Source organism: Clytia hemisphaerica, unplaced genomic scaffold (genome assembly GCF_902728285.1).
Source record: "Clytia hemisphaerica strain Z4C2 unplaced genomic scaffold, Clytia hemisphaerica genome assembly, whole genome shotgun sequence".
Taxonomy (NCBI): domain Eukaryota; kingdom Metazoa; phylum Cnidaria; class Hydrozoa; order Leptothecata; family Clytiidae; genus Clytia; species Clytia hemisphaerica.
Window position 1 is genome coordinate 375,222 of NW_027103268.1, and position 27,312 is coordinate 402,533.

A 27,312-nucleotide genomic window follows, 5' to 3' on the forward strand; every position below is an offset into this window, starting at 1 on the left:
TACCAGCGCTTTTTATTTCTTGTCTTTCAAAAACTTTTGTTTGTCAAAAAAGGGTGTCGCTGAGTCTTCAGCAGCGACACCCTAGTGACGCCACTGATATTTGCGTCTAAAGGAAATATTTTAACACCAAAATTGGATAAATATTGCATATAACTCACTCTAGCTCCTTGGATATCTAAAATAAGTTATGAAAACGGGGTATAGGAAACTTTCTACACCTAATGCCGTTCAGAAAATGCAAATACATCTGTGACTTTAGAGGCTGGGTAAAAGATATAGCATCTTGAAGGTCAACCAGTATTTTGGAGCCCTAGAATCAGCATTGACAAACCGAAAATTCTAAATATGAGAAAAAGGAAAAATTCTTGGAATTCTATTCCTATCACCTTGAGTTAATAATTTATAACAAAAAATTAACATTTAAAAATTTTTGCTGAATCAGCAAAAACGGCAAATTATGTCATTTTTTTGCAAAATATAGGAGAAAAATATCTTTAAAGCTTAATATTTTCAGTTTCAGTTAAGCTTTTTTTCTAAAATTTTCACAGCTTATTCCATACATGAATGGAACTATTTTCAAAAGAGATTTGTTTTCAAAAACTTGATTAAGACGTTGTTAAATCAAAATTGTCATTTTGAAAATTTCTAAATTTTCAGTTTGGACTTTGCAATATTGAAAATCTTGAAATATTTCATAAAAATCATAAATTTTACATCCATCGGGTCGTAAATTTAAGGGAAAACACAAATATGTTCATAGTTTTTCCCCCTTTTACCACCGGGCTTAATAATTTGATTTTAGCTACACCTCCGTTTTGGGGGCCCCAAACCTGCATTTTGACAACCAGGGGTATACTGTAAAAATTTTATCAAATAAATTTATGCCCAAAACCCTCTAAATCATATTTCAAAACTATGGTCAAAATTTTGTAAACATATCTTAAAGATATCTCGAGAAATCGCTAAAATTTCAAACCTCCGTTTTGGGGGCCATTAGAAAAAAGCTACCTATCTTTAAGCGATTGAAAAATATTGTTGAAATTGAAAATTTTGAAAAAGAACTTCCAGGAAATAAAGTAGAGATGTTAAAGGTTTTCATGCAGCAAAAATTTTTGTAAAATCTCTTTTCCTCTAGATTTGAGAGAAGTTTCAAATTTGATTGCCGTTTTGGGGGCCACATACTGTATAGACTACACTCACCCAGACCTTACTAATTGATAAAATTGATTATTATCCATATAGCCAGTTTAGTCACACTAGGAAATCTAGCTTTCAGAAAAAACAACATCAGTCATCTACAGGATGTATTTCCAACAACAAGGATGAGAGTTACCTGAATCAAGTTCGCAAGACAATTAATCAAAACTTGAAAGTTTGAAACAAAATAAAACGTGCAGCAGCCAAAATCAACCAACCAAAATTTGTCATTCAATTCCCGAGACAGCGCTTCGATTTTTAAGGCCTAGTTTATACGCTAAAGTAAAAACAATTCCGCACATGTAAATGGGTCAGTGTTTGAGGTCCGGCAAAATTTCCGAGAAATAGCCTATCCGGCAGTGCGCTGATCTAGGTGGGTTCCGTCTCCTCCGCAGATCTTTTTCTTGGGAAGTTGATCTTCAAATTAGTTCTCAAGGTCGGCTTGGCTAAAATTATTTCATCTATGGCTCAAATTTTAGGCAATTTCTCATAGTTTTTGAGATTGTTAATTTCATTTAAAAGCGCCGGGTTATTTTTCCATGAATCCCTTTAGATGATGATAAAGTTGTTGAATGCGTCCCCAATAGGCAATACAAAATGTCTAGGCGTGACAATAGACCAGCATTTAAATTGGGAAGCACATATATCTGAATTGTGTCAACAATTTTATGCAAAAGTTAAGAAACTCTATACTATGAGAGCCATGTCAAAAATTACCTTATTGACAATTTATTTCCAAGGTGTTCTGCCGTCTGTCCTCTATGCAATACTTATTTGGGGTAGCTCAAATCATCTTCAAGACTTACAAAATATTCACATGAAAGCTGCTCGTTTTATAATGCGTATTAAAAAGTCTGTACCCGATTATGAAGTCATGAAAAAGGCAGAGTGGAAACCAATTGAGTATTATTACAAGCGCTCAATAGCATCAAAGGTATTCAAAGTTTTCTATAATCTGTCACCAAAACCACTTTCTTCACTGATTTCAAGAAGTGACAAACGCAAAAACTGGAATTCATTTAAGCTTGAATTGCCCAGATATAATTATGTTGGTTACAAGAAATCATTTTGCTATCGAGCTACTAACGTTTGGAATGTTTTACCAGTCAAACAAAGGCAAAAGACTTACAACCAATTTAAAAAAGGTTTGACTGAAAAAGAACTTGATAAAATCACCTTTGGCACCTTAGCCACTGGTAGAGCCTTACAAAATGATTTTATATATTACTAGAATCATCAAATTATTCTAACTCTTCTAGATTATTTATTTATTTCTCTTTGCCTCGGTGCAGTTGTCAAAATCCAAGTTCTGTAGGTTGTGTCTCAAGTTTTGCCAAATTAATTCTATCCTAATACCAACTTATTAATCAATCCTCTTGTTCCTGTGTCTGGTCTAGTCAGGACAATCTTAATTCTTAAACTAATAAATCCAGGTTTATATATACTTTTTTATAAAGACTTTAATACTAATTGATTTTAACATATTTATACAATTACTTATTTTATTATAATCATGCAATAAATATCATCCATTTATTTATATTTTTATAACTATCTTATATTTTATTTTACAATTTTAGTAGGTCCACATCAGTATTTTACTGCATTGTATATTTTACAAAACTTAGACCTTCTTTACCAAATAAATTAATAATAATAATAATAGAAGTTTTGCAGCGCAATTTTTGCTTGAGAGTCAGGTAAATGATATAGCGCTTTCACAGCATTAATCTTTGATACGCATTTTGGCGGGATGCTAGTGTGACTAACTGATAGCGATCATTAAGTAAGCCATTAAAGGTTCAATTGGCGGGCGGTATTGAAAGGTTTTGTGACTCAAATTGTCATATCCGCGCTGAAACTAAAGCGCCAGGCTTCAGAGGGCTAAAATATCATTAACTGCCCAGGTATAGGGCACTAACGTCATTTGCGGCTCGCTCGGAATTGAATTGAAGTCGTTGCATTGAAGCAAAGAGACTAAACTAACGTCAGAAAAAAACACTTTTTAGTCATTTGCGGCCCGCTTGCAAGGTGTTAAAAATTTGTAGAAGACATTGCATTGAAGCGAAAAGAATTGGTTGACACTAGAAAAAAACTTTGTTTGAATGTCCGATATGGATAATAATAGTAATAGCGTTAAGTTTTCATTCGTTCTTGTCATTAATTCTGCCCTTGCAATTTGATTATTAGCCCTCATCGGTTGAATAATCGCGGGCAGAAAATAACAACAACAACCTCAAACTGAACGCTATTCTTATATTATCGATTAAAACTGATAGCTACTGTTATCGATAATTATTCGATTGATTTTTAAAATACTGATTAAAAACGATAATTGATAGCTAGCTAATCAATATATACTCACAATATTTTAGCACTCAATTAAAATTATCACCATAGATTTTTAACGGATGATATCAATGGCAGTGTTAATAATTGTTTATAATCGATGATACCTCAACCCTAGGGATTTTTAATCTATATCATCGATGATTGCTATAATCGATATCTTATATCTGATCGATATAATTGATACTCACAATTTTTTAGAAGCCGATTAATTATTGATTATCATTTTAATTGATATTAATCAATCGATTAATTATTGATTAGCTATCGATTTTATCGATTAGTAACATCCAGTCAGGACCTCATTTCACTTTATCGATATTACGCAAACGGCAGTTTGCGCTAAATTATTTTGGTTTCACTTTCAATTTCAAGCAAATGTCTTAGCAACAGGGCGCGCGTACATAGCAACGGGGCTGGGTAGAAAAATCTAAACATAGAATTCAAAAAAAATACCGATCATCGTATAGAGCACTAAAAAACACCCCATTTCTATGTTTAGTTTGTTCTACCTTGGATTATAACTGAAAATATCTTCAAATAACCTTTGCCCGCTATCAGCCCGCATGGTAATCTTTGCCCGCTTCAATTCTTAGATATAATGAATAAGAGAGGTGCGCTTAGCTAAGCCGTGCTCGCGGGCGATAAATTTATGTTTACTTTTCTTGTATATTTTAGTGGTATTTATCAAATGAAAAGGATGTTGACATAATATGCACGGCGCTGACAAAATATGCACGGCATTGATTATGACATCATTAAATATGTCAATATCGATTCAACGCCCGTTAAAGAAAATGATTTGTAAATAGTTCTTTTTATCGTAAAATTTAGAAATACAAGCAAAAAAGAGTCAAATTTAATATTTGTTTCCTATCTAGATTATATTAGCGTTAGAATACGGTAAATTTTCACGAAAAATATTTCGCGATGGCGGTGCGCCCAATCGCGCCCACGGGAAAGTTCCAATTTTTAATTATCGGGAAATAGGGGAAACCCGTTCACCACGTGGATAAAAAACGTACGGAATGAAACCTGACAGGAGGATTTAAACAGATTTATTCAAATAAAGCTATAAGAGGTTCATTACTTGTGGATCTTAAAACCTACATAAGCAAAAACCAAAGTTGTTGGGAAGGAAAGAGTAAACGCAAGACAAAAGGTTTGGTTGTGTTGATCAGGTATGTTTTTAATCTATCCGAACTAATGTTATAAAAGACCAAAGAGGCCCTGACTGGTAACGTCTGGACTCACCACCAAGACTCACATGTATGTATGTGTTTGATTGCATGTTGCTAATTCATACAATCAAACGCAATTCTTATCAACCGAATCTTGAAATTGCAGTAATATTTGATTGAGATTTGATCCTTCAAAAACTGAAAAATCTAAATATGTCTCCCTGCAGTGCCAAACCAAATCTAAAGACCAGACTGGCTAGAAACAAAAAAAAGCAGACAGAGAGCTACAAAAAATAGTTTAGTTAGTTTCACAAAAAAGTGGTAGCGAAGAGAATTGACAGAAATTAAAAGACCCAAAACAACACATATTTTACCTGGTAGTTGGATTACATTGGTCATATTTCAATCATCAAAATTGAAATAGAATGCACAAAATTTTTGCATACGTGCATCTGGGAAAAGGATAATTGCATACGTGCATCTGGGAAAAGGATAATTACAAGGTCTCAAAAGAAGGTTGTCTATTGCTCATTCCGACATTTTAAATTTTCCGGGGGTTTTGTTGTTTGGAATTGATTAACTAACAGTTAGGTAGGGTCAGGGTTGCTAGTAATGGCTTGTCACTGTGCCGGGTGCATACTCGGCGCCTTGGGCCCCGCAGGGTTGCTAGTAACGGCTCGAATTTCAGTCAGGTTATGAGTCGATGTCGGAATGAGCAGTAGACAACCTTCTTTTGAGACCTTGTAATTATCCTCTCCCGTGCATCTGCGAGGAGGCGCCATTTTGAAATCGGGGAATTCCGCCTATTAAACTGTCCTGTCCAGTATTTTCAATCTTACCGGAAATGGACTAGGATCGCCGGGCGGAGAGAGGAGAGAGGGCGGGACTCTAAGTCGCCCCGCCCCGTGTATCCCAGAGGCTTTATCCCCATTATGGACGCCAGAGAATATTATCTGGCGGCTATCATCAGTAAGCATCAAAAAACTTAAAGTTATAATATGCAGGGAACGAGGTTGGGTGGTGCTAGGTAGGTACTGGGGGGAGCGGTTGGTTCAACTGTGAAGAGAGTTCCTAGAACATTGAGTTTGAAGCCCGAAGGGCTAGAGTAGAATCTCTAACCTTTCTATTCTCAGGCAAGAAAAACTCTGAAAAGTGAAGCCAATTTAGGGTTTAGGGTTTATATCCCCCGTCAACGCGTCCATCAGAATCATCAATAGCGTAAGGGGGTTAGATAAGCCATGGGGTCGAGGGTGTTATTAATATTACTAAAAAACAAATCCTATGAAATATCAATGAAATGATACCATCAGTCAATTTTTATTTTTCACATAATATATTTAGAATTCGACAACTTCTGAAATACTGCTAATTAAGGGCTCTGACCATAGTGAATTTTTATAATTTTAATATTTGCCACTTACAAAATATAAATTTCTACTAGATGTAGCACACAAAATTGTGGCATTATACATGTTATACATTTCCTGTTAAGCCAACTATCCTTGAGTCTGAAAATTTAAAAATTGCAAAGTCGGAATGAAAAAATTTGATGAAGAAGAAAATGAAGACTTTTGCAAAGAAGAGTATTTCAACTTTGAAGAGCTTAGTTTCGGCGAAGAAAAAACATTTTGAAAATTTTTTTGCGATAGATGGTGTATTTTTTATCGAACTAACATTATTTTTCGGAAAATTTTTCTAAAAGCTTATTTGTCTCAAAATCTTGAAAATAGTGCTTTTTGACCAATTTTCTATCTCGATTTTTCATAGAAAAACAGCCATAACTTTTGATGCATTAATTTAGAAAATTTTTTCTGAAAAATTTAAAACAGTTCAATTCTTTGCAGACAGTTTGAAAAAACTTCGAAACAAAAAGGTTAATTACCCATTAAAACTTAGCACTTTTTATAAAAGAAGGTGATGCAACATATTATTAACGTCTTTTTAAAGTTCATAACGTCATTTTTGCAATTAAATTCTTAATAACTCTTAAGGGATTTGATTAAAAAGCAATTTATAGAGGCAATTCTTTGTTGAAAGTGTTAAAGAACCTAAAACAGAGCCCTTAAAAACATGGTTAAAACCATCTATGTAAATATCTCCAAAAATCTAATAGAAGCCTAAAAATATGTAAACTACACGTTTTTATAAGAACAAGATTACGAGAGGCTCAAATTTAGTCAGAACAACTTTAGAACAAATTATGAGCATTTCCAGCCATTTCAGGAAAGTAACATAAGTTATAACTACAGATAACGAAAATATGATAACAGCTGAGCCTCAGCAAAAATTTATTTTTCTCTTAAGAAAGCGTTGTAATATATGATACATGAAAAATGTAATAAAACATCTGGGATAAATATATCACAAGTCCATTCGTGTGTTGTCGATAAATTGTTGCACGCACACATTGGAAAAGTTCATAACATATGTAATGGATATTATGAGCATTGAATGCAACGTAGATAGTCTCTTAAAAAAATTCATCGATTCCCGAAACTTTCGGGAAAAGGGCTGTAAATCTTTGAATAGATTATATTAGCACGGTCTAATTGTGTAAAAATTCATGTCCAATAAAGTATTCAGGCAGAATAATCCTTTCTCAAATCCTTTTCGTAAAATATGGCAATATTATAAACGTGAGTCTAATCGTTTTTAGTCATTTTTCATGAATTTAGATCTGGTCTGTAATTCTTTCAACTTGTAAACAGGATCACCAATTTTGATAAAACCAGTCTTTCGAACGCCGTAATTGAATCCAAATAATCCGCCCTTAAGTTTATGTGCATGAGGTGTAAAAGCTGGACCTGAACGATTCCTAAGAAACAAAATAAAAACGGTTGACTCTCGTTGATATGAAATGGGTAAGTTAAAATTCAATAGACCTTTTCATAAATTACGTCACGAACATCGTTTGCCTTGTTTTGAAATTATTGCCATGGTGATTAACTCCCCGCAGCAGATTTTATCAAAACTACTTCCCGTTCATAAAAGAATCATTTAATGTCTCAAGAAACACAATCACCATGGTAATTTTTTGAATACGAGGCAAGTGATGTTCGTGACGTAATTTATGAGAAGGTCTATTTAATTCAATATAGAACGCATTCAATCAGGATAGCACTTTGACAAATAAGTGTCGAATAAGTTAAAGTCACTTTCTGATTTTTGTGTTCATTATCGATTTATTGGCTGTCAATAATTATGAGTAATGAGTCCGATACAGATTAACCCGGACATTTATGTTCACTTTAGTGACTGAAGGTTCAATTTTCAACTTCTTCAATTTTTGCCTGCTTTATCTTCGAGCCTTTTTGATCAGACAATTTTTCATTCGAAGAGGAAAAGCTCAATATAGTAAACTAAACTAAAAAGGCTTTTTCAATGACAGAAGACGATTGAGAGGTTTTAATTTTCAAACAAGCTGATTATCAGCTTGAACAGTTTTGACGACGCAATGACAAAGGTACTCTGTACCAGAGTGTATCTCAAGTTCATCGTTTCGTAGAACACTCTGTCCGCATTGTCTGTTTGATAAAAAAAATTCCCGTCCGGAAACCTCTGCGATAAAGTATAATTTTTAAATAGCAACACTTCTCTCGTCGTCTCACCCGCACTCCATCGCAGCAGTAGGTTTGAAAAATTTAAAATCAGCAAAGACAATGACTAGCAAACCCTCTACGGCAATGAATTTTGAAATTAGCCGTAGATATCGGGTCTGTGTACAGACTATAACAATGATGAGAAATTATTTCAAACTATTCCTAAGAATAACGACTTACTCATTTAGATATTTCAGAATACTTTTGTCGCTCATCGCACCCTTGTCTGGAACAACGTTGATAGCCACACATCTGAAAATGGTAAATAAATTTTAATACCAATGGAAATAAAATCAATCGTCATAAATTTGGGTTATCGATTGAAAGTCATAAGAATTTATTCTAAAGTGGCAAAAAATGCAACCATTATTTTCGCAAATTTTCAAAACTTTCTTTTTCACTATGTTACTTGGTAATTTGAATCATAAGAAGGACGTCTAATGACACACCCCTGTCTCACAGCCCCGGTGGAACTTTTTTCTTCAGTGGAGATAAAAATTCCTATCGAAATCCCAATGGGGATAGAAATTTTATTGTTCCAAGGTTAAACAAGCTAGATGCTGAATGGACCTACCTGATGATGAAAGTTAGATAGCAATGCGAGGAGAAAAAAATCAGTCAGAAAATATATCGTTTAGCGAAAATGCATAACGCAATAAATTCATCATTGATTGTTGATGGGGGGAGAGGGAAGGGTTGTAGGGAAAAATAAATAGAAAGTTCTGGTCGCAAAAATCAGTTTCATTGACAATTGAATCATGCTTGATGGTGAGCATTGTTATCAATAATGTTTTTGTGTGAAGAACATAGAAATACAAGGAAAACATATAATGAAAATCTGCAAAGACGGCGATTTCCGGCATTTTCAACCGGAAAAAAATTTTTCTCAAAAATCGAACTCGGCCATGTTTTGAGCATTGCAAATACGCATCTTTCTGCAAAAAATCAGAAAAGGCTAAAGATGAAAATTCGAGAAAATTAAAAAAAAAAACGGTTTTCCGGCATATTTCTGGCATTTTCGGCCGGGAAAAAATATTTTTCGAAAATCGGGCTCCGTCACATTTAAAGGTATTGTCATTTTGCATCAGTGTGCAAAATTCATGAAAAAAAATAAAGTACAGCTCGAGAAATTCGAGAATACCGTTTTTTTTTCGGCGAAAATAGGCTTCCGGCGAATTTTTAGAAAGTTCCGGCTTCAAAAATCACTTTTATTGACAATTAAACCATGCTTGATGGTGGGCATTGCTATCAATAATATTTTTGTGTGAAAAAACAAACGAAATATAAGGAAAAAGTCCGATGAAAATCTGCAAAAACGGCGATTTCCGGGATATTTCCGGCATTTTCAGCCGGAATAGAATTTTTCTCAAAAATCGGACTAATCCATGTTTTAGGCATTGCTAATACGCATATTTGTGCAAAAAATCAGAAAAAACTAATGATGAAATCTCGAGAAAATGCCAAAAAACCGGTTTTTCCGGCATATTTCCGGCATTTTCGGCCGGAAATGAATTTTTTTCGAAAATCGGGCTCCGTCACATTTTGGGCATTACCATTTTGCATCTTTGTGCCAAAAATTAGGAAAAACTAATGAGCCAATCCCGAGAAAAGCTAGTAACGAACGGACGAACGGACGAACGAACGAACAGAGGTTAATTTATAGGACCTACAGCCCACCGGGGTAGGTCCAAAAATCCAATGGGGATGGTCTTGGAGTGCAATTTTCAGACATTGATTTACGAGTGGGGTTGAAATCAAAGTCAATTTCCCAGTGGGGCTGAAATTCCAGGGTATTTTCCCACCTGGTACCAAATTTTCGCAAAAGTTGAGATGGGGTCCCAGTATAGATCTTTTTCACTATGTTACTTGGGAATTTGAATAATAAGAAGGACGTCTAATGACTTATGTTCTAAGCCGAAAAAAAAACACACACACTGTATATACCTTTCACTTGGATAAACACCCTCCATTATGACGTCATCACCGATCTGTATTCGTCCCCAAGTGTCCTTAAAAATACAGGTTTAAATTAACTTGAAAAGATTTGCCTTTAACGGGCGTTGTACCCAAGTATTGAAATGAAATTAAGAAAATATTATTTTTTCAACGATAGATATAGATAGATATGCCCTCCGATGTATCGGAATGGGTCCTACCCACGATGGAGTAGGGATTACAGCGCAATCAGATATTATAACCCTGCAGATGCGAGCTGCCCAGCCATGGCGTATATCATGACACTCGAACTACACGGGAGAACGGATGTCCGCACAGGTGTAGAACCTCCTAAGTGTCCCACGACACAACAATGTCTGGAATATCTACCCATAGTCTTGTATCAGAGTTATTATGCTACCCAATTCTCCTCGAATGGCATGGGTTGACCCGGGCGAAAAAGTATTCACTTGTCAAGTGAATTGCAGGGCCACGGTGAGTATTGAGCTCGTGTCTCCTGGGCAGAAGTGAAGCACGATAACCACTATACCACTACGCCTATTTTTTCAACGGAAGACCTAGAAAATAGGATATTGCACTTTCGGACGCTTGCAGGAAGCTTTTCCAAGTATTTTGGCCTGAAAAAAGATTGAAAGAAGTGGTTCATTTGGTGGCAAAAAAAAGTCATTGAATGAACTACCTCTTCGTAAGGTTTACAGCCTTCTAGAACAATGTTTGGACGAAATCGGTCCATACTAAGATCTTCTTCTGTATATTTGTCATTCAAATCAACCAGTGATGGTTGTGATAATATTAAAACAGGACTACCATCTGTGTACATCATCTGAAATAAACGTGCAATTGGTTAAATAAAATAAAAGGTAAAACAGATTTATTCGATTTTTTGCTATGGAAATTTCGATCCATGGAACATTCGATTCATAGGGGTTCAGGTTGTTTTCGTTACCAGAAATTCTTTTTCTTTTTTCTTTTGTCACTTCAGTTCTAGGGACTATCGTTTGCTTTCACAGCATATTTAAACACCGCCATCGACGCCACGCGAGCAAAAATTTTGAGAAGTTCTTTTGTTAATACACGGGTTTCAAATAAGTTTTTACTTTAATTTCATGTATTTCGCACGATAAATTGTCAAGCGCGTAGGGTTAAAAAATCAACAAGAATAGTTTAGAATAAACTCATCAAACTTACAGTATTCGGGGTATTATCATAATTCTCAAAGACTTCATATTGACCTTTGTCTCTCGTTCGCCTCGGTGGCCCATCAGTAGGGAAACAGTACAATTTACATCCTTCCAAATTTAAGACTTGAGCGAACCAATCGTCGGCTTCCTGAGACACGTGAACACCTTGTCCTTTGATGGTCCAGATTCTATCGAAAAAGGTAAAAATACTGACTATTGTACTAGCGTGAAATCGGCCATTTCAAGAATGAATCATTGGTAATCCGGACTGACCGCATCCCAATTTAAAGACCATTAGACTATAGATTTATAAAGCCCGAATGGCTAGATGTCGTGCTTTAAGCCATTGCAGGTAAAATAAGTGGATATCGCAAGAAATATAGTTTCTATTGTTTTCGAAATACCACTAAGCTTCTGATTGGTCAAGTGCTGAAATTCTTTTGTAACAACGGCACACTTTTCAGCAAAAGCACGACATTTAGCCCTTTGGGCTTTCCAAATCAGTGCGTTAGACCAATAGAAAGTCGTTATCAAAGCGCGGTACTCAAGGTTGCTTTGTATTGATTTAAATAACCTTTTCTGAAAAAAATAAATAAATGAACAAAATTGAAAACACAAAAAACAAGCTAGATGCTGAATGGACCTACCTGATGATGAAAGTTAGATAGCAATGCGAGGAGAAAAAAATCAATCAGAAAATATATCGTTTAGCGAAAATGCATAACGCAATAAATTCATCATTGATTGTTGATGGGGGGAGAGGGAAGGGTTGTAGGGAAAAATTAATAGAAAGTTCTGGTCGCAAAAATCAGTTTTATTGACAATTGAATCATGCTTGATGGTGAGCATTGTTATCAATAATGTTTTTGTGTGAAGAACATAGAAATACAAGGAAAACATGTAATGAAAATCTGCAAAGACGGTGATTTCCGGCATATTCAAACGGAAAAATTTTTTCTCAAAAATCGAACTCGGCCATGTTTTGAGCATTGCAAATACGCATCTTTCTGCAAAAAATCAGAAAAAGCTAAAGATGAAAATTCAAGAAAATGTAAAAAAAACGGTTTTCCGGCATATTTCTGGCATTCTCGGCCGGGAAAAAATATTTTTCGAAAATCGGGCTCCGTCACATTTTAGTATTGTCATTTTGCATCAGTGTGCAAAATTTCATGAAAAAATATAAAGTACAGCTCGAGAAATTCAAGAAATACCGTTTTTTTTTCTTTTTCCGGCGAAAATAGGCTGTCCGCCGGCGATTTTTAGAAGTCCGTCCGTCCGGCTTCAAAAATCACTTTTATTGACAATTAAACCATGCTTGATGGTGGGCATTGCTATCAATAATGTTTTTGTGTGAAAAAACAACGAAATATAAGGAAAAAGTCCGATGAAAATCTGCAAAAACAGCGATTTCCGGGATATTTCCGGCATTTTCAGCCGGAATAGAATTTTTCTCAAAAATCGGACTAATCCATGTTTTAGGCATTGCTATTACGCATCTTTGTGCAAAAAATCAGAAAAAACTAATGATGAAATCTCGAGAAAATGCCAAAAAACCGGTTTTTCCGGCATATTTCCGGCATTTTCGGCCGGAAATGAATTTTTTTCGAAAATCGGGCTCCGTCACATTTTGGGCATTACCATTTTGCATCTTTGTGCCAAAAATTAGGAAAAACTAATGAGCCAGTCCCGAGAAAAGCTAGTAACGAACGGACGAACGGACGAACGGACGAACGAACGAACAGAGGTTAATTTATAGGACCTACAGCCCACCGGGGTAGGTCCAAAAAGTTGACTTGAAAACAGTAATAAACAAATTTTGTCCTTAAAAAAAGATGGCTTACGCAAAATCAGCAACATGGTCACCATCTTTCTTTGTCATTTTCAACGGCAGCCGAAGATCAGGCATTCCTTCTGCTCGTAAACTAATTTCATTGCCCAAAATCTCTTGTTCAATTAAAACGAATTTGGGATACTTTCTTGACGTCAAAAATGTTCCGTATTGGTTTAATAAGACGAATTGCCTATGAAATAGAACAAATCTCTCTAAAGGTTACAGAAACCAAATCCGTCCATGGAAAATTTGTAAATTTACCCTCTAAAGAGAGACGATCTCAAAATCATTCGTTCAAAGTAAACTGGAGGAGGATCTCTATAAGGGTACCAAAAATAGAAAAATTATTCGAATTTCGATTTTTTGGGATTGAACATTGTTGTGCTTTGATTTTTGGTGAATTAGGATATTCAGAATTGATGTTTAGCAATACCTTAAAGGTAAAACTGAGTCAATTTGAAAATGATAGTCAGTACCTCTATGAAATTCTTGATTTTCATGACGTAATCTTTTATACGTGAGCACCGAAAAAACACCGGGCGTTTACCACCAGTTTTGAATTTAAACGCCCGGTGTTTTTCGTGTGTTTCCGTATAAAATATTACGTCATGAACCAGGAAAAAATTACGTTTGGGCAAAATTTGTCATTTATTCCCGGTTTTGTTTTCAAGATGTGTTGATGAACTTGCTTAAAAAAACATAAATTAGGGAAAAAGAATTTACCTGTCATGTTTGAACCCAAGATTTGTGACTTCAATTTTTTGTAGTTGTGCAGGTTTACATGATTTAACTGGATGCGTTCGAATCTCTTTAATGTATGCAACAATTTCTCCCTTCACATCAAGATGCTGTTTATACGTCGAAAATTTATGGTATATAAAGCATATGAAAGCGGAAAGGAAAAATGCAATGTACACTTCAAATGGGAAGATGTTCTCCTTAGCCATTTTTTTAAATATTTTATATTTTACTTGCTTGAATCTAAAAACAAAAAGGTTGGAGAATTACTCATACAGCTTGTGAAAATTGGCTTTTTTATGAGAATACCCGTGTCACTTCAACCATTGAAAAGCATACTTTTTTCAAACATCAATACACCTTTTCGACCGTAGTCACACAGTCAGCGCGTGCCACTTAATTATTTAATTATCCCCTTAAACCCAATACAATCCTTTTTTACACCTTTTTCTATTGTCTATAGGTGCGAAAAAAAGACTGGGACAGTTTTAGGGTGGTAAAACGGATAACAAAATGCCAGTGCGGCAATTGGCGGCTACGGTCGAAAAGGTGTATTCGACCATCCGATGTGTAGTAACACAACAGTCTGTTTAGCTGTTACACTGATTTTAATATTTTGCTGCTAATGAGAGACCTATATGGACAAATTACCCTAAAGGAAGAAATTTATCGGTGGATTTATCCTTTCCTTCATCTGCCAAAAAAATATTCCCGCCTAAATTTCGTCCTGCAAGGTAATCTGAAAAGCTTTTTAAGGCTTAAGTAGTAGCGTTGTGGTTCGTCGAAAATTTGGCTTTTTAGTGTCCCGCCCCCCTTGTAAAAAAAATAATAAGAAAAATGAATTTGAGACTCAAAGTTACTAAAACGCAATAAAAAAATCTTCTCAAAAAGTCGTGGGGTTAAAAATTTTTTCAAAAAAGTCATGGGTTTAAAAATCTTTCTAAAAAGTCAAAATGTGTCAACTATTAAATAACCTAGCTATACCTAAAAAAATATTGACTACGAACTAAGCTGGTAAACAGGGTCTCCAAGTTTGATGATACCAGGTTTGAGAACGCCGTAATTATATCCAAAAATACCACCTTTGACCTTTGGATTGTATACGGTTCCAGGTCGTGTCCTGAAAGATATTGAAAACGCACTGTTTTAGTATTTTGGCTGTTCCTTTTAGCTGGACTTATTTTATTGGGTGTTAGCTATGCTAGCGGATATCAACACACATTGCATTGGCATAGTTTGCAGAGGGGTATGAACCCCCCTAGGTTTATTTCATCCCCCCTATATACCCATCCCCCCCCCTTTTGTAATGAAATCTTATCCCCCCTTTTTTTTTACAGAAAATCCGTTTCGAAGGAAACTCGCTTTCCCACCTACCAGCAAAATTATCAACAAGAAAGAGTATGAAGTATTATAGTCACGAGCCAACAATTTAAAACACAAACTGTGACAATTTGTATTTGATTAGAAAATTGACCAAAATTTCCAAACCCCCCTTTTTTATTTGATCCCCCCTACATTCCCATCCCCCCTAGTTTTTTTCGGCAGATCTCGGTCGGTACCCCCCCCCCCCTACAAAGGCCCTCCAGAAAGTTGGCATCCCCCCCCTATTAAAAAGGGAGGGGTGCAAACTATGATTGGGCATCATTATACACAAGGTTGTTGATAAAGCTATAAGCTCTTTAAACTTAAAGAAATTGAATCAAGGGATATAGTATAGGATATAGAGCAAAGACATAAGAAAACCGTACACACAAGTTTTAAGATTTATCGCATCCCCAGAACAACACTTTGTTAACTCACAAGGCTAACATTGGGACATAAATGTTCTTCTAAACTTTTCTCAATATGTTTACTAAAATGTTGTAGAGAAAGATGTTGTAACCGAAGCATTTTCTTAGCCAATCTTTAAATATCAGACTATAGATAATTCTGAATTCGTTCTTTGGTTTTGGCCAAAACTATTTTTGCCAATAGTATTTTAAATACATTTTTATGATGAAAAGTAAAGCACAATACCTAGTAAGAAATTTCAAAAGATCATAAGAACTTTTCTCTCCTTTGAGCGTGTCAACATTGATTGCAACACATCTAGAAAAAGAAAAATAGCATTGTAATCACTTGTACTCTTCTTTTTATAAGAACCGGTGAATGGGCTATTCCAGAAAAAAATTGTAATCCCTATGCTGAGGAGGTCTTTTTTAGGAAAGTTGACCCCCCTGGATTTTTTTTCAATTTTTCAGGACCACCTTGGATTTTTTTTTAAATTTTTGGACCACTCTAGATTTTTGACCGCATTTTACTGACCACCTTGGACTTTTACGTTCAAAAAAACAGAACACCCTGGATTTTTTATTTTAAAGACCACCCTGGACGTCATACCGGGCGTCATACAGGCTCTTTCTGGAATAGCCCAATCTTTGCTGAGGCTTACAAGTTTTCATTTTTCAATGTATTTCAAGCAAATGTCAGAGCAAACGATAATTGAAATTTATAAAAAGTAATTATCCCAAATTCTTGAAATGTTGTGGAATTTTGAAACAAAACAGCCTCTTAATACTTCGTCATTTGAAACAGAGGCACTTTGAAAACTGATAGAGAGAGGGTGAAATGATATCTATTTTTACCTTTCACATGCCCATAAGCCTTTCATTACAGCATGATCCCCAATTTGTATGTGTTGCAAGACATCCTTGAAAAAATCATAAGTCAAACTAAAATTTTGCTCAAGCAAAGGATTGAAGAATCTCAATGCAGTGCCCATTTGAGACGTTATGTCTTTATAGTGGGTCAAAACGCCCTAATACATACAGTTCCTGACAGTTCAATCAATTAGACTGTCTCTATTTTCGATGTAACTTCGACTTTAATGTTTGTAAATGATTATAAGTAGCACAGAGTAAGGCTAGCTTTGAAATTCTCAAGTTCCAAATAATAATCCTAGAGGAAATTTCGATGTTAAGTTATTGAAACACCAAAAAATCGTTATCACTTTCTTTGTCCATTCTAATATTTTTATCCAAAATGTTTTTTTGTTTTTTTATAAGATCCGATACCGATATAGTCGAAACTCAATAATTTGAACAAAGGTACAAACTTTCCAATTTTGAAAAAAAGAAGAAAGTTTCGAGTAATGGAGACAGGTTTATGGGACATTGTTAACTGAAGGGTCCATCAAACTTGTTCGAGTTAAGGAGGAAGAGACATTCGAGAAATATGAAGGTTCGAGATATAGAGACTCCACTAATGCAGTGCAGCGGAAGTCTTTTTCTCTAAACTCTAAACTCTATAACACGAATGTCTCCTGAAGAACAAGTTTTCTGATAGAGAATTATTAGACAATTCTAATTTCTGTTTCCTATGCCACAACTCCATGGATACTCCGCTGTAGTATAAAAAACTACCTCTTGATATGAAGAGCATCCTCCTAAGACGATATTTGGACGGAATCGATCCATGACTATGTCTTCATGTGAATATTCCATGTTTAATGCAGAAAGTGAGGCTTCCGAGGTGATGAGTAGAGGACAACCGTCTGGAAACATCATCTGAAAAAATATGATTCCGAGAGAATATGTTACAACTATTTTCCGTTTAACTGTCGACAGGTCAGTAGGATGGAGGTAGTATGAATGTGTTACAACTATTTTCCATGTAACTGTCGACAGGTTAGTAGGATCGAGGTAGTATGTTAAGAGATTTTTCATGATTTGTTAAGTTACGTAACTTCCGCCATTATGGAAACAAACGTTCGAATCTGAAGAGGCGAACCCTTACGCAAATCGAACGTTTGTTTCTATAATGGCGGAAATTACGTTACTTAACAAATCATGAAAAATCTTTATACCTCATGCATGCATACTAATGCGGGGGGTCCCGTCTATATTGTTACAAAGTTATGATTATGCCCGTTTAAAGAGATAAATTTTGGTTCTTAAAGCTAACTGGCCTAGCTCTAGTTTAGGAAATATTTTTAAAATGGCCATTTAACCTTTACCACGCCTTCTCTCTGGGAACTTCACCCCGTGCACGCCTTGTCTTTTTGGGAAAAATGACAGTTTTACGCTTTCCGTCATAACTTTTGATCTACTAAACCGATTCAAAAAAATAAGCCCATTCTGGAAAGCCCAACTATCCTGCTTTCTAAAAATGTTAAAATAAAGGATTTTCCTCTATCAATGGTGACACAGTAGTCTTCTGCCTTAGAGTTGAAAAAAATTCAAAACGCAATTTGTCATATTTTTCAAAATTTTAAGTTCCGGTTAAAAAAAAAGTGGGGAGAACATTTGCGATACCATAATTTTCTGGCTCATTGTTTCCACCATTATAACTACAACTGCTAGCCAAAAAATCACAATCATACCTTTACTAGAAAAGGCAGAATTCATTTTTAGAAAACCTTGGTTTTCGAGAAAATTTCCACGTAAATCAGAGGCACGTAAGGCAGAGGCCCCTTGAGGTAATTTTTATGGGAAATATCACTAAAAACAGCTAAAAATGACTTTCCTATCATCAACCAGCATGAAAGCAATAGAAATAACATAGTATATACACTTTGAAACTCTTTGCAGCCTTATCAGAAGCCTTAACTTGGGTTTCGGTGACGGTCGATGACGGCCGACAAGCCTCCAGTCCTCACCCTTTATGTACCGTCATACTAAAGAATGAGGAGGCAGAAACTTACCTCAAACACTGACTAAACTACAAACAAGCAATACATAACATTTCCAACCAATAAAACAAACAATTTTCCACTAAATAAACATAAAAAGTTAGTTACAGCAGTCAATGAGCTCATAATTTCCAAAAGAATATTTTGCCTGATTTTCCAGTTTGTTTTGACAGTTAAAATCGAAAGTAGGTGGTTTCAAACTATTGAAATTAGTTTGTTTACATTTTCTCTCCATCATATAAGACATTTCCCGGGATTTAAAGGCGTCTTTAAGGCGGTAGGGCGGCTTTTCTTAACACCCCATGAAAAACGTATATTTACGGCCTCGGCTATATATTAGAACGTAAATTTACGGCCTCGGCGTGGTAAAGGTTAAAGTTCAGAATTCACATCCAATTTGACGCACGTGGTTACTTTCGAACTAACCACATGCGGTTGGTTCCACGAAAGTTTTTAGAGCTTCTAAGGGTTTGTCATGTCGCCAAAGAACCTGGATTTTGATGCGGGACAAATAGACCTTATCGGAGTTTTTGATTTTTCTAAAAAAGCGATGCATTGTGCGATTGTTTCGGGAGTATTACAATAGAAATCTCTTACTCTTAGGAATTCCTCGAGGAAATTCTATTGTAATACTCCCGAAACAATCCCACAATGCATCGCTTCTTTAGAAAATGAAAAAACTCCGATAAGATCTACTAAAAGATATTCTGTTATGCTAACTTACATCAAACTGTTGACCAACATTTTTCACTTTCGTTTTACGTGGTACACCATCAGAAGGGAAACAATATAATCTACATCCTTCCAAGTTTAAGATTTCAGCGAACCAATCATCGGCTTCCTGAGACACGTGAACACCTTCTGCTGTTATAGACCAAACACTAAAAAGCAAATTTATTCATTCATAGTCAATAAAACCTAACGTAATTTAATAGTAAAAAATATTGTTGGTCGCAAACTCAGGTAAATCTGTAGACCTGTTGACGGTCTGGAAAGTACTTTCAATTTACGAGATTTAGCATTTTCCTTGGAATTTGTTTTATTAAGATTTTGTATCAATCACCAAAATCGGGGTCCGTCAGGTAGTAGGCTGTGCCACTTTGCAAGGGTTTTCTTCGAGTAATTTGTTAGAATCGATATTTTACTTTGATAGCTCAGTAATATAAGATTTTTAGACAGTCTCTCTATTGTTTCCAAGAGGTTCAAAACAAGCCGGGTCGGTCTATTAAAGTCTATTAAAACTGCTCGACCTTTTAGTACTTAGTTTAGTCCAACACATACGTTTAAATAGCGATTTATTAGTATTATGATATGAGGAAAATTTGTTTTTGAATCCAGAATAACTCACGTGACATCAGCAACATGGTCACCATCTTTCTTGGTCATTTTCAACGGCAGCCGAAGATCAGGCATCCCTTCTGCTCGTAAACGAATTTCATCGCCCAAAATCTCTTGATCAATTAAAACGAATTTGGGATATTTCCTTAATGTCACAAATGTTCCATATTCGTTCAGCAAAGCAAATTGCCTAAATAAAAAAAAAGAAGAGTGAAAAATGAATGATTCTAACGATTTCGGGAGAACTAGAATATATTTACTACACATTTCTTTTTACAAGCAACTCCAATTTTTTGGTCAGGGCTGGGGTTGCTTAGCAGGTCAAGGGCGATCGTTTGCCATGGTTAGATTATCTAAAAAGCTTTTACTTTAAGATATATTATAGTGAAAATAATTTGGCTAATTTCAGGGCTCCAGCCTTATAAAGAAAAAAATGTGTTCTTTTTTGTATTTTTGGTACTTTTAGACAAAAAAACTTTTATCTAAATGATTCCGATTAAAAAAGAAGTGCGAAAGGGTTTAATTTGTAAATTCTTTATAAAACAATAGCAAAATATACCTGTCAAATTCTAAACCAAATGAACTGACTTCTATTTCTTTGACATGATATGGTTTGCATGATTTCACTGGATGTGTTCGAATCTCTTTGACGTAACCTACAACACGTCTCCTTGGTGGTGATGACGTAATCTTTCTCCAGATGATGTATACCAATGGTATTAGAATCAGACATATGTATAAACGCTGTTCATTTATTAATTTAGTTGACACAACTTCAAGGAACATTTTGAATATTTGTTTGTTTTTAAAAATTCAACTAAGGATAAATTGTAAGACGGTCATTATAAATCAAAATGCATATTAAGATAAACCATCTCTCCGCTTCAAGTATGGAAAGCCCGAGTCCAGCGCTGTCTAATGTAAACTAAAAGCATGTAGGCACCCAAGGATGTTTTCGACTGTTAGCGATACCATTGATTCAATTTTCAGAATCTAGACCAAAGGAAATCATAAAAACCTATCGGTGGATATGGAAAAGATGAAAAATTATGCAAAAATAATCAAATTAATAAAACATCTGCATGATATCAAAAAGTTGCCTGATCCTAAAAGAAAGTTAGCAAAAATCAGTTTAGCTCATAGATAAGCATTCCTATCTGAGATGAGAGGTATGTAATAAAAGATTTTATGGATCAAAATTGAAATTTCAAAATCAAAAAATATATTGTTATCCATTCATTTATTTTTATATAAATTGACAACCAACCAAAAAATAATAATAGTAATAATAATAACATTATCTATATCATTTCATATAAATTAAAAGAGGCTGGCTGAAAGCTGGTGTTATGAACATAGAATTTATCTACTATTCAAACAATTTCTCTTTCAAAAGAGGTCAAATCATGTCTCAAATATGCAATATTTCACTACAATTTGACACAATAAATTTGACATAGTATATACAAAATTCTGTCAATAGGTTGTTTTGTATGAAAACTGACACAGGTTTTCGAAACGGATTTTATGATGGTCATTATAAAGATAATGCCATTAGAGTTCAAATTTCAAAGTGCAATATTAAGTGGAAAAGCTTATAAATGACCTCCATACATGCAACTAGAATGATTTGAAACGAAAACGAAATTGTACAGTCACAAAGTAATACAGAAAATTGTACAGTGCGATTGCTACGATTGTAAAGCTTGTGTAATTTCAATTTTATTAGTTAATTGGCAATTTTTCTTTTAATTAAGAGAATGATAACATCATAAGAATTAAAGGTTTTGTTTTTAAATAAGAGTGATAACGTTTGCTTACTCATCAATTTTAATTTACATGGTTTTCACATTGGATTGACACGGATGTCGAGCAAGATTGGTCAGAAAGAGGAAAAGAAAAATTTTTTTTTTCTTACATCAACATAATATAACAAAAGCAAGACACTGTCCTGATATGAAACGGAAACACTTATGTGAAAATAAAACCTTTAAATCCTTCAGCCATCCTCTCAGTTAAAAACATCATCATATAAAATGAAATAAATAAAATCCTTACCCACTAAAGGTGTGGATTAAAATATTTAATAACCACGTTCTCCTTCCTGTCATTTTTCCTCGTTTCATAAAAGATTTTAAAGAAACATAATCATAATTGCAAAATAAAAATGAACAAAAATAATACGTATAATTTAAAATTTCGCGTGTGCTTCTTTGCAGTGTAGATTATTTAGGATCTTAAATAAGATCACACTGTGGATTTTTTGCTGGATTTATTAGTTTAGAAAGATGTAAAATAAGAGTTGAAGCTAAAAAAGAATTACAACACCATCCTGCAAATTTCCTTCGAATAATTAGCACTAACTGAATAAATTCTACATCTAAATGATTTTCCCAATGTTAAAATTTCTTCTTAAAAATATTAAAAAATTCAGGGTAGTAACATTTGAGATCCTAACATCTTTTAATTCAAAAAAGGGAGAAATGACGAAGATCAAGAGTTTGAAACGTAAACAGTTTTACAAGAATACATAAATCATCCCTTAATAAAACATGATGAGACTGGTTAAAGTTTATAAGCAAGGAATGGTGTCAAAACGTCTGTGTTTTGTAAAAGAAAATCAGTGTAACGACTTTAAATAAATGACATCAATCCTTCTCAGTAAGAATACACCCTAGCCAAGTCTCCTCACGCTTTATGGGCTGATACGAGACAAAGAGGAGGATTTTTTCACGCCATAAACACAACAAAGATGATAAAAAAGATGATGAGAGTGAAAAATATTTTGATGATAAGCCACCTGTTTGATGAGATGTTTTGAAAATATTTGAGTAGTTCACTGTGTGCTGCTTCCACGTTCATTTCTGTATCCTCGACATTTGCATCAATTCTGAAAATAGTGAAAACAAGTGATACTTTTAGGGACCAATTTTTTTTAGCCGTTTTTTGGCCCAAATTCGCCCAAATTTTTTTTTTTCTAAAATCGGGCTCCGTCACACTCGAGGGTTTATAGTTATGCATCTTTGTGCAAAAAGTCCGAAAAAAACTAATGAGCCAATCTCGAGAAAAGCTGGTAACTAACGAACGAACAGACAAACATACAACGGTTAATTTATAGGACCTCCATCGGGGTAGGTCCAACAAGAATAATTTACATTTTTATTCCTCACCGACTGTAATATGGACAGATCCAAACAAAGTTTTTATAAATCGTGTTGGCAAAGTGATTTTCTTTGAAGGAAAAGCAACCAAAATCTTAAAAACCTGTATACAATGTTTAACCGCTTAATACTAGAAAAGAAGAGCAACATTTTGTCTCCCACAAATACTTTGAAGTAAATATACCACACATTTTTTTATTAGAACATTTAAACCTTTTCAAACTTTTAGGCGTTCTTAACTTCTTGGGTTTTAAGAGTATAAATGTTCTAAAAATTGTTGACATTTTCAGAGTATTTTTTGAAAAAATTGCCTAAGGAAATCTATGTTTCAGAATAAACAAAGCCTTATAATGTTCTTAGAACGTTCTTAATTTTTTTTGGTTTTGAAGCGTAAAGTTCTTATATACTTTGTTCATATAACAAAAAACGTAGTATCAAAAAATTATCAAACTGATAAAATGAATATTGCTTCTCTGACGTACCTTTTGATTTGTTCTTCTTGCTCACTAACCAAGTGTGCCAGCTGTTGAAAAATACCACCCAATTCGACAATAGTCTGTTCAATACTCTCCATTGCTGTGGCTCGACTTTTGACGTACTCATCATCCTCTTCATAAAGCTGTGCTTGATTATTGGACGCTAACAGCGGTTCCATGTCCAGAGACACTGTATCAGATTGTGATGAGTTCCCGCCTACATTTCTGTGCAATAGTGAGTTTGATGCGACTTGTGTGGACGGTAAGGTTTCAGCGACGGCTCCTTGTGAGAACTGATCCCTCCTATTTTTTTGGTGTTTCATATTCTACAAAATTTTGTATTAGATTACAATAATATTTAGTAACAGAAAAAGCTATGATATTATTTGAGACATATACTTTCACATTTTAAGGAGTATAATGGAATCATCTGGAATCATTAGGTTGTCCAAATTTGAGATTTTGAAAAAGGAAGAAAACCACCTATATACATACCTCTGTCCTTACTTCAAGGACATGTTTAAAGTCTTTTGACATATAAGCCAATTTACTCTAGAAAACAAAATATAATAAAAAGGTTTCAAAGGATTTCATTTTGTTGTGGGACTATTCCTCGTGAACAATAAAGTAAATTTTGAAAATGATATAACTAGAGAAGACTAAGTATTTTAGAAACGACTCCAAAAACAACTGCAATGTATTATCAATGTCCAGAACTCTTCAAGAGGTTTCTCGAATCACCAAAACACATGTCAAAGGCATACAGTCAAAAAATCATACGTATGTGTTCGGTCACCTATAGAGTAACTAATCATTTGCATTATTTTAAAAAGTGAATTTCAAAATCAGAGTTCTATTTTTATTTAAACAAATGAGAAATAATTTAGACTTACTTGAAGTGACATGACCACTGTATGTGAATGTGCCTGCACATTTTTACTGTTCCCGGAATCACTTCTATTTACAAACTGTAAAAAAGAACAATTTGAAGAAAGAATTTAAATCTTTAACAGATTGATCAGGGTTTATCACGTGCGGAAACAGTTGGATTTGGATACGGGGTCTAAATATTTTAAGATGTTACATTCTAACAATGTCTGATGAATCAAATAACTAAAACTAGATTATGTGACCTTGGCTTAGACAATTGACCCCCTCTCCAGGGGAACTAGTTTGATTAAGTCTTAGATTAATTTAGTAAACATCTGAAAACGAATGTCCGTTACCTGTTGCAGATCACTGATCTGTTGGTTTAAATGATTTATGTCCTATAATATGAATCAAAAAGTATTGTTAAAATCACTAAAAACCTCAAAAGACTTACCATGGTACCAATAGATTCCAAAGTTTGAACATTTACTACTTTTAAGCCTCAGTTGTGTGAGACAACTTGTATATACACTCTGTATTGGATAAACAAACAAAATGAAAGCACCTGTTTTATAATATAAGTCAATTCTTGTATTTCTTTAGGTTTGTCGTTGAATAGTGATTTTCGTTTTGCCACTAGAAAATGAAAATCAAAACAAAATATTAAAAAGCTTAATTAAGATTAATTTTCACATGGAATTGAGAGTCTGAAGCTTTTGAGTGGATTAAAAACTTGCAAATCAATCTCTTTTTACTTAATTTCTTTTACAAAAGGACAAAGTTTAAAAATTACAAAAATTTATCCACTTGAAATTTAATCCACTTTAAGGAACACTAGAGTCAATTTTCTACAGAGCTCTCACGAATGAAAAAGCTTTAATAAAGAAGACTTACATATTGCTAGTTTTTCTAGTTTATTAAAAGTATTATTTATGTCTCTTCCAATTTTTCGTGAAGCCATTGTAAACGGACTAGGTTGTACTTTCTTTCCATTGTTAGCCCCATGCCTGCCAGCATGACCATTTAACTAAAATGCCAAGAACGAATGGAATTAATTTAAGAAACAGAAAGCAAGAAGACTTACACAATAAAGATTTGTATAAAATTAAAAATAGATTCTACCAGTGCTTTAAAAAAAGAATAAAATGAATCCCATTAACTTTTGCACTCCTTTATTAATTTTGACGCCTCATGTACTTTTCTGAGATTTGTTCTTGGCAAATAACATATATGTAGACAGGCAGCTGACGACATCTAAAATCTGGACGACTTTGGGACAAACGTCGAGTTGATTTTTCTTGTTTCCATATATCTACTGATCCTAAAAATTTTACTCGGCGTCCGAAAATTTATTTAACGGACATGTCCGGTGGTAATTTGTCAAATGATGACGTCACCACCAAAAGTGAAAATTTGATTTCAGCATATAATAATGAAATATATACCATTCAACGCATTTTTCGATCTAGTTTCTGAACCACATCAGTCTCAATAGGTAAAAATTTAGATTTCAAAAGTTATGACTTAAATTTGACATGTGATTTTGGTCAATCATGACCCTCTCACCCCCTAAAAATGTCAAATTTCAACGTCATCAAATCGAAAAACAATTTACACCATTCGAAAGCTCGTCAAAAACTATATAGAAGACAATTAAACGGGTATATTCGATTTCTCAGCCTAACTCGAGAAAATTGAGATCGTAATTCCTTATAAAATGAGGCATTTTTTCAAAAATGACGTCATAGAAGAGCTAGGGACCTCAATAACTTCTCATATTCAAATTTTTACTTATTAAGATTGATGTGATTTGAAATCTACATAAAAAAACGCTTCAAATGGTATGTAAAACTTTGAAATTTTGCAACATCAATTTTTCACTTTTGCTTGTGACGTCATCAATTAATAAATTATTCTCGGACACGTCCGGTAAAGATTTTTAAACACGCCGAGTAAATTTTTCTGACTCTCTAAACTATAAAGATTTCTAAATAAGTACTCAATATTTGTCCCTCGAATTTTCACTGATTCACTTTTTTTGATGTCATCAGCTGCCTGTCTAATGTAGAGAAGCCAAAGAGAAGCACATGCACCTCTATGAACTGCTCTTTGTTTGGTTTAAAATTTTCTTAAAAAAGAGTTTTTTCAAAGGGCTCCCCTAACTTTGAATTTGAAGTTTGCATTAAGGTAGCACTAAGGGCTTGATGATAAATATAACAGAATAGGTTTGCTAAAGTTATTCATGATTGCCAAGCAAAAAACTGATATGAAAAAATGATCAAACCTGACTTGATTGCAAAGATTTGACTGCAGATAAAAATTCTCCTGTTCTATCACGACATGACATATCAATAGGATCAACAATCACTTGATTGTAATTTTGTGAAGTTTCTGTAAATGTTTTTCCACTATTTGTCAAAGGTATTCCGTAGCCTGCATTGAAATTTTCCTTGTTGTCCTCTTTGCTTCCAGATTTCGTTCGACGCCTCCTTGTGTTCATTTGATATGTGTATTATTAAGGGACGCATGTATTTTTTTTTGGCTGTTAATAGAGTTCGATAAAGTTGATGTTATCTAATACCATTCAACTTTTCTCATTACTGGTCACTGTTAAATTTCCTTTTTAAGAAACTCTCCAAAACAATACTTTACTATTCTGACATAGGCAAAAAGGGCCAATATTCTATTACCACTTGTTTTCAAACAACATTTGAAGCATCCTATATGCTCAAATTGAAATTTGACTACACAAAACAGGTGAACATT

At 34.3% G+C, this 27,312-nt stretch overlaps 3 protein-coding genes across 3 annotated transcripts; all 3 read right to left on the reverse strand.

Annotated features, from left to right (window-relative positions):
• Positions 1-6,988: 6,988 nt before the first annotated feature.
• Positions 6,989-14,294, reverse strand: LOC136801176 (mitochondrial amidoxime reducing component 2-like). Its single transcript, XM_067057814.1, has 7 exons — positions 14,018-14,294; positions 13,305-13,484; positions 11,471-11,651; positions 10,962-11,105; positions 10,271-10,335; positions 8,507-8,578; positions 6,989-7,542 (listed from the first exon to the last, which is right to left on the reverse strand). Exons 1-7 carry the CDS (start codon positions 14,239-14,241, stop codon positions 7,380-7,382), a joined length of 1,029 nt encoding a protein of 342 aa, XP_066913915.1. The 5' UTR covers positions 14,242-14,294; the 3' UTR covers positions 6,989-7,379.
• Positions 14,295-14,888: 594 nt separating this feature from the next.
• Positions 14,889-20,877, reverse strand: LOC136801196 (mitochondrial amidoxime reducing component 2-like). The gene is made up of 7 exons (XM_067057836.1): positions 20,599-20,877; positions 20,050-20,229; positions 19,426-19,582; positions 17,434-17,577; positions 16,657-16,721; positions 16,049-16,120; positions 14,889-15,152 (listed from the first exon to the last, which is right to left on the reverse strand). Exons 1-7 carry the CDS (start codon positions 20,823-20,825, stop codon positions 15,032-15,034), a joined length of 966 nt encoding a protein of 321 aa, XP_066913937.1. The 5' UTR covers positions 20,826-20,877; the 3' UTR covers positions 14,889-15,031.
• Positions 20,878-21,260: 383 nt separating this feature from the next.
• Positions 21,261-27,125, reverse strand: LOC136801185 (syntaxin-5-like). Its single transcript, XM_067057825.1, has 8 exons — positions 26,831-27,125; positions 25,441-25,573; positions 25,112-25,182; positions 24,903-24,944; positions 24,570-24,644; positions 24,172-24,228; positions 23,683-24,002; positions 21,261-22,929 (listed from the first exon to the last, which is right to left on the reverse strand). The coding sequence occupies exons 1-8, from the start codon at positions 27,044-27,046 to the stop codon at positions 22,770-22,772; spliced, it is 1,074 nt and encodes a 357-aa protein (XP_066913926.1). The 5' UTR covers positions 27,047-27,125; the 3' UTR covers positions 21,261-22,769.
• Between the last annotated feature and the right edge of the window lie 187 nt (positions 27,126-27,312).

What these genes read in the sequence shown, in the direction of transcription:
- LOC136801176 (XM_067057814.1), bottom strand. Translation starts at nt 14,241, where the DNA reads ATGGCTAAGGAGAACATCTTCCCATTTGAAGTGTACATTGCATTTTTC. An exon ending in CTTGGGTTCAAACATGACAG is followed by an intron (nt 13,485 to 14,017) that starts GTAAATTCTTTT and finishes TCTATTTCATAG; the next exon opens with GCAATTCGTCTTATTAAACC. An exon ending in GGTGTTTATCCAAGTGAAAG is followed by an intron (nt 8,579 to 10,270) that starts GTATATACAGTG and finishes TACCATTTTCAG; the next exon opens with ATGTGTGGCTATCAACGTTG.
- LOC136801196 (XM_067057836.1), bottom strand. Translation starts at nt 20,825, where the DNA reads ATGTTCCTTGAAGTTGTGTCAACTAAATTAATAAATGAACAGCGTTTA. An exon ending in GATGCTCTTCATATCAAGAG is followed by an intron (nt 16,722 to 17,433) that starts GTAGTTTTTTAT and finishes GATTTTTTCAAG; the next exon opens with GATGTCTTGCAACACATACA. An exon ending in GGCTTATGGGCATGTGAAAG is followed by an intron (nt 16,121 to 16,656) that starts GTAAAAATAGAT and finishes TTCTTTTTCTAG; the next exon opens with ATGTGTTGCAATCAATGTTG.
- LOC136801185 (XM_067057825.1), bottom strand. Translation starts at nt 27,046, where the DNA reads ATGAACACAAGGAGGCGTCGAACGAAATCTGGAAGCAAAGAGGACAAC. An exon ending in ACTAGAAAAACTAGCAATAT is followed by an intron (nt 25,183 to 25,440) that starts GTAAGTCTTCTT and finishes TTCATTTTCTAG; the next exon opens with TGGCAAAACGAAAATCACTA. An exon ending in CAGTGGTCATGTCACTTCAA is followed by an intron (nt 24,229 to 24,569) that starts GTAAGTCTAAAT and finishes TTTGTTTTCTAG; the next exon opens with AGTAAATTGGCTTATATGTC.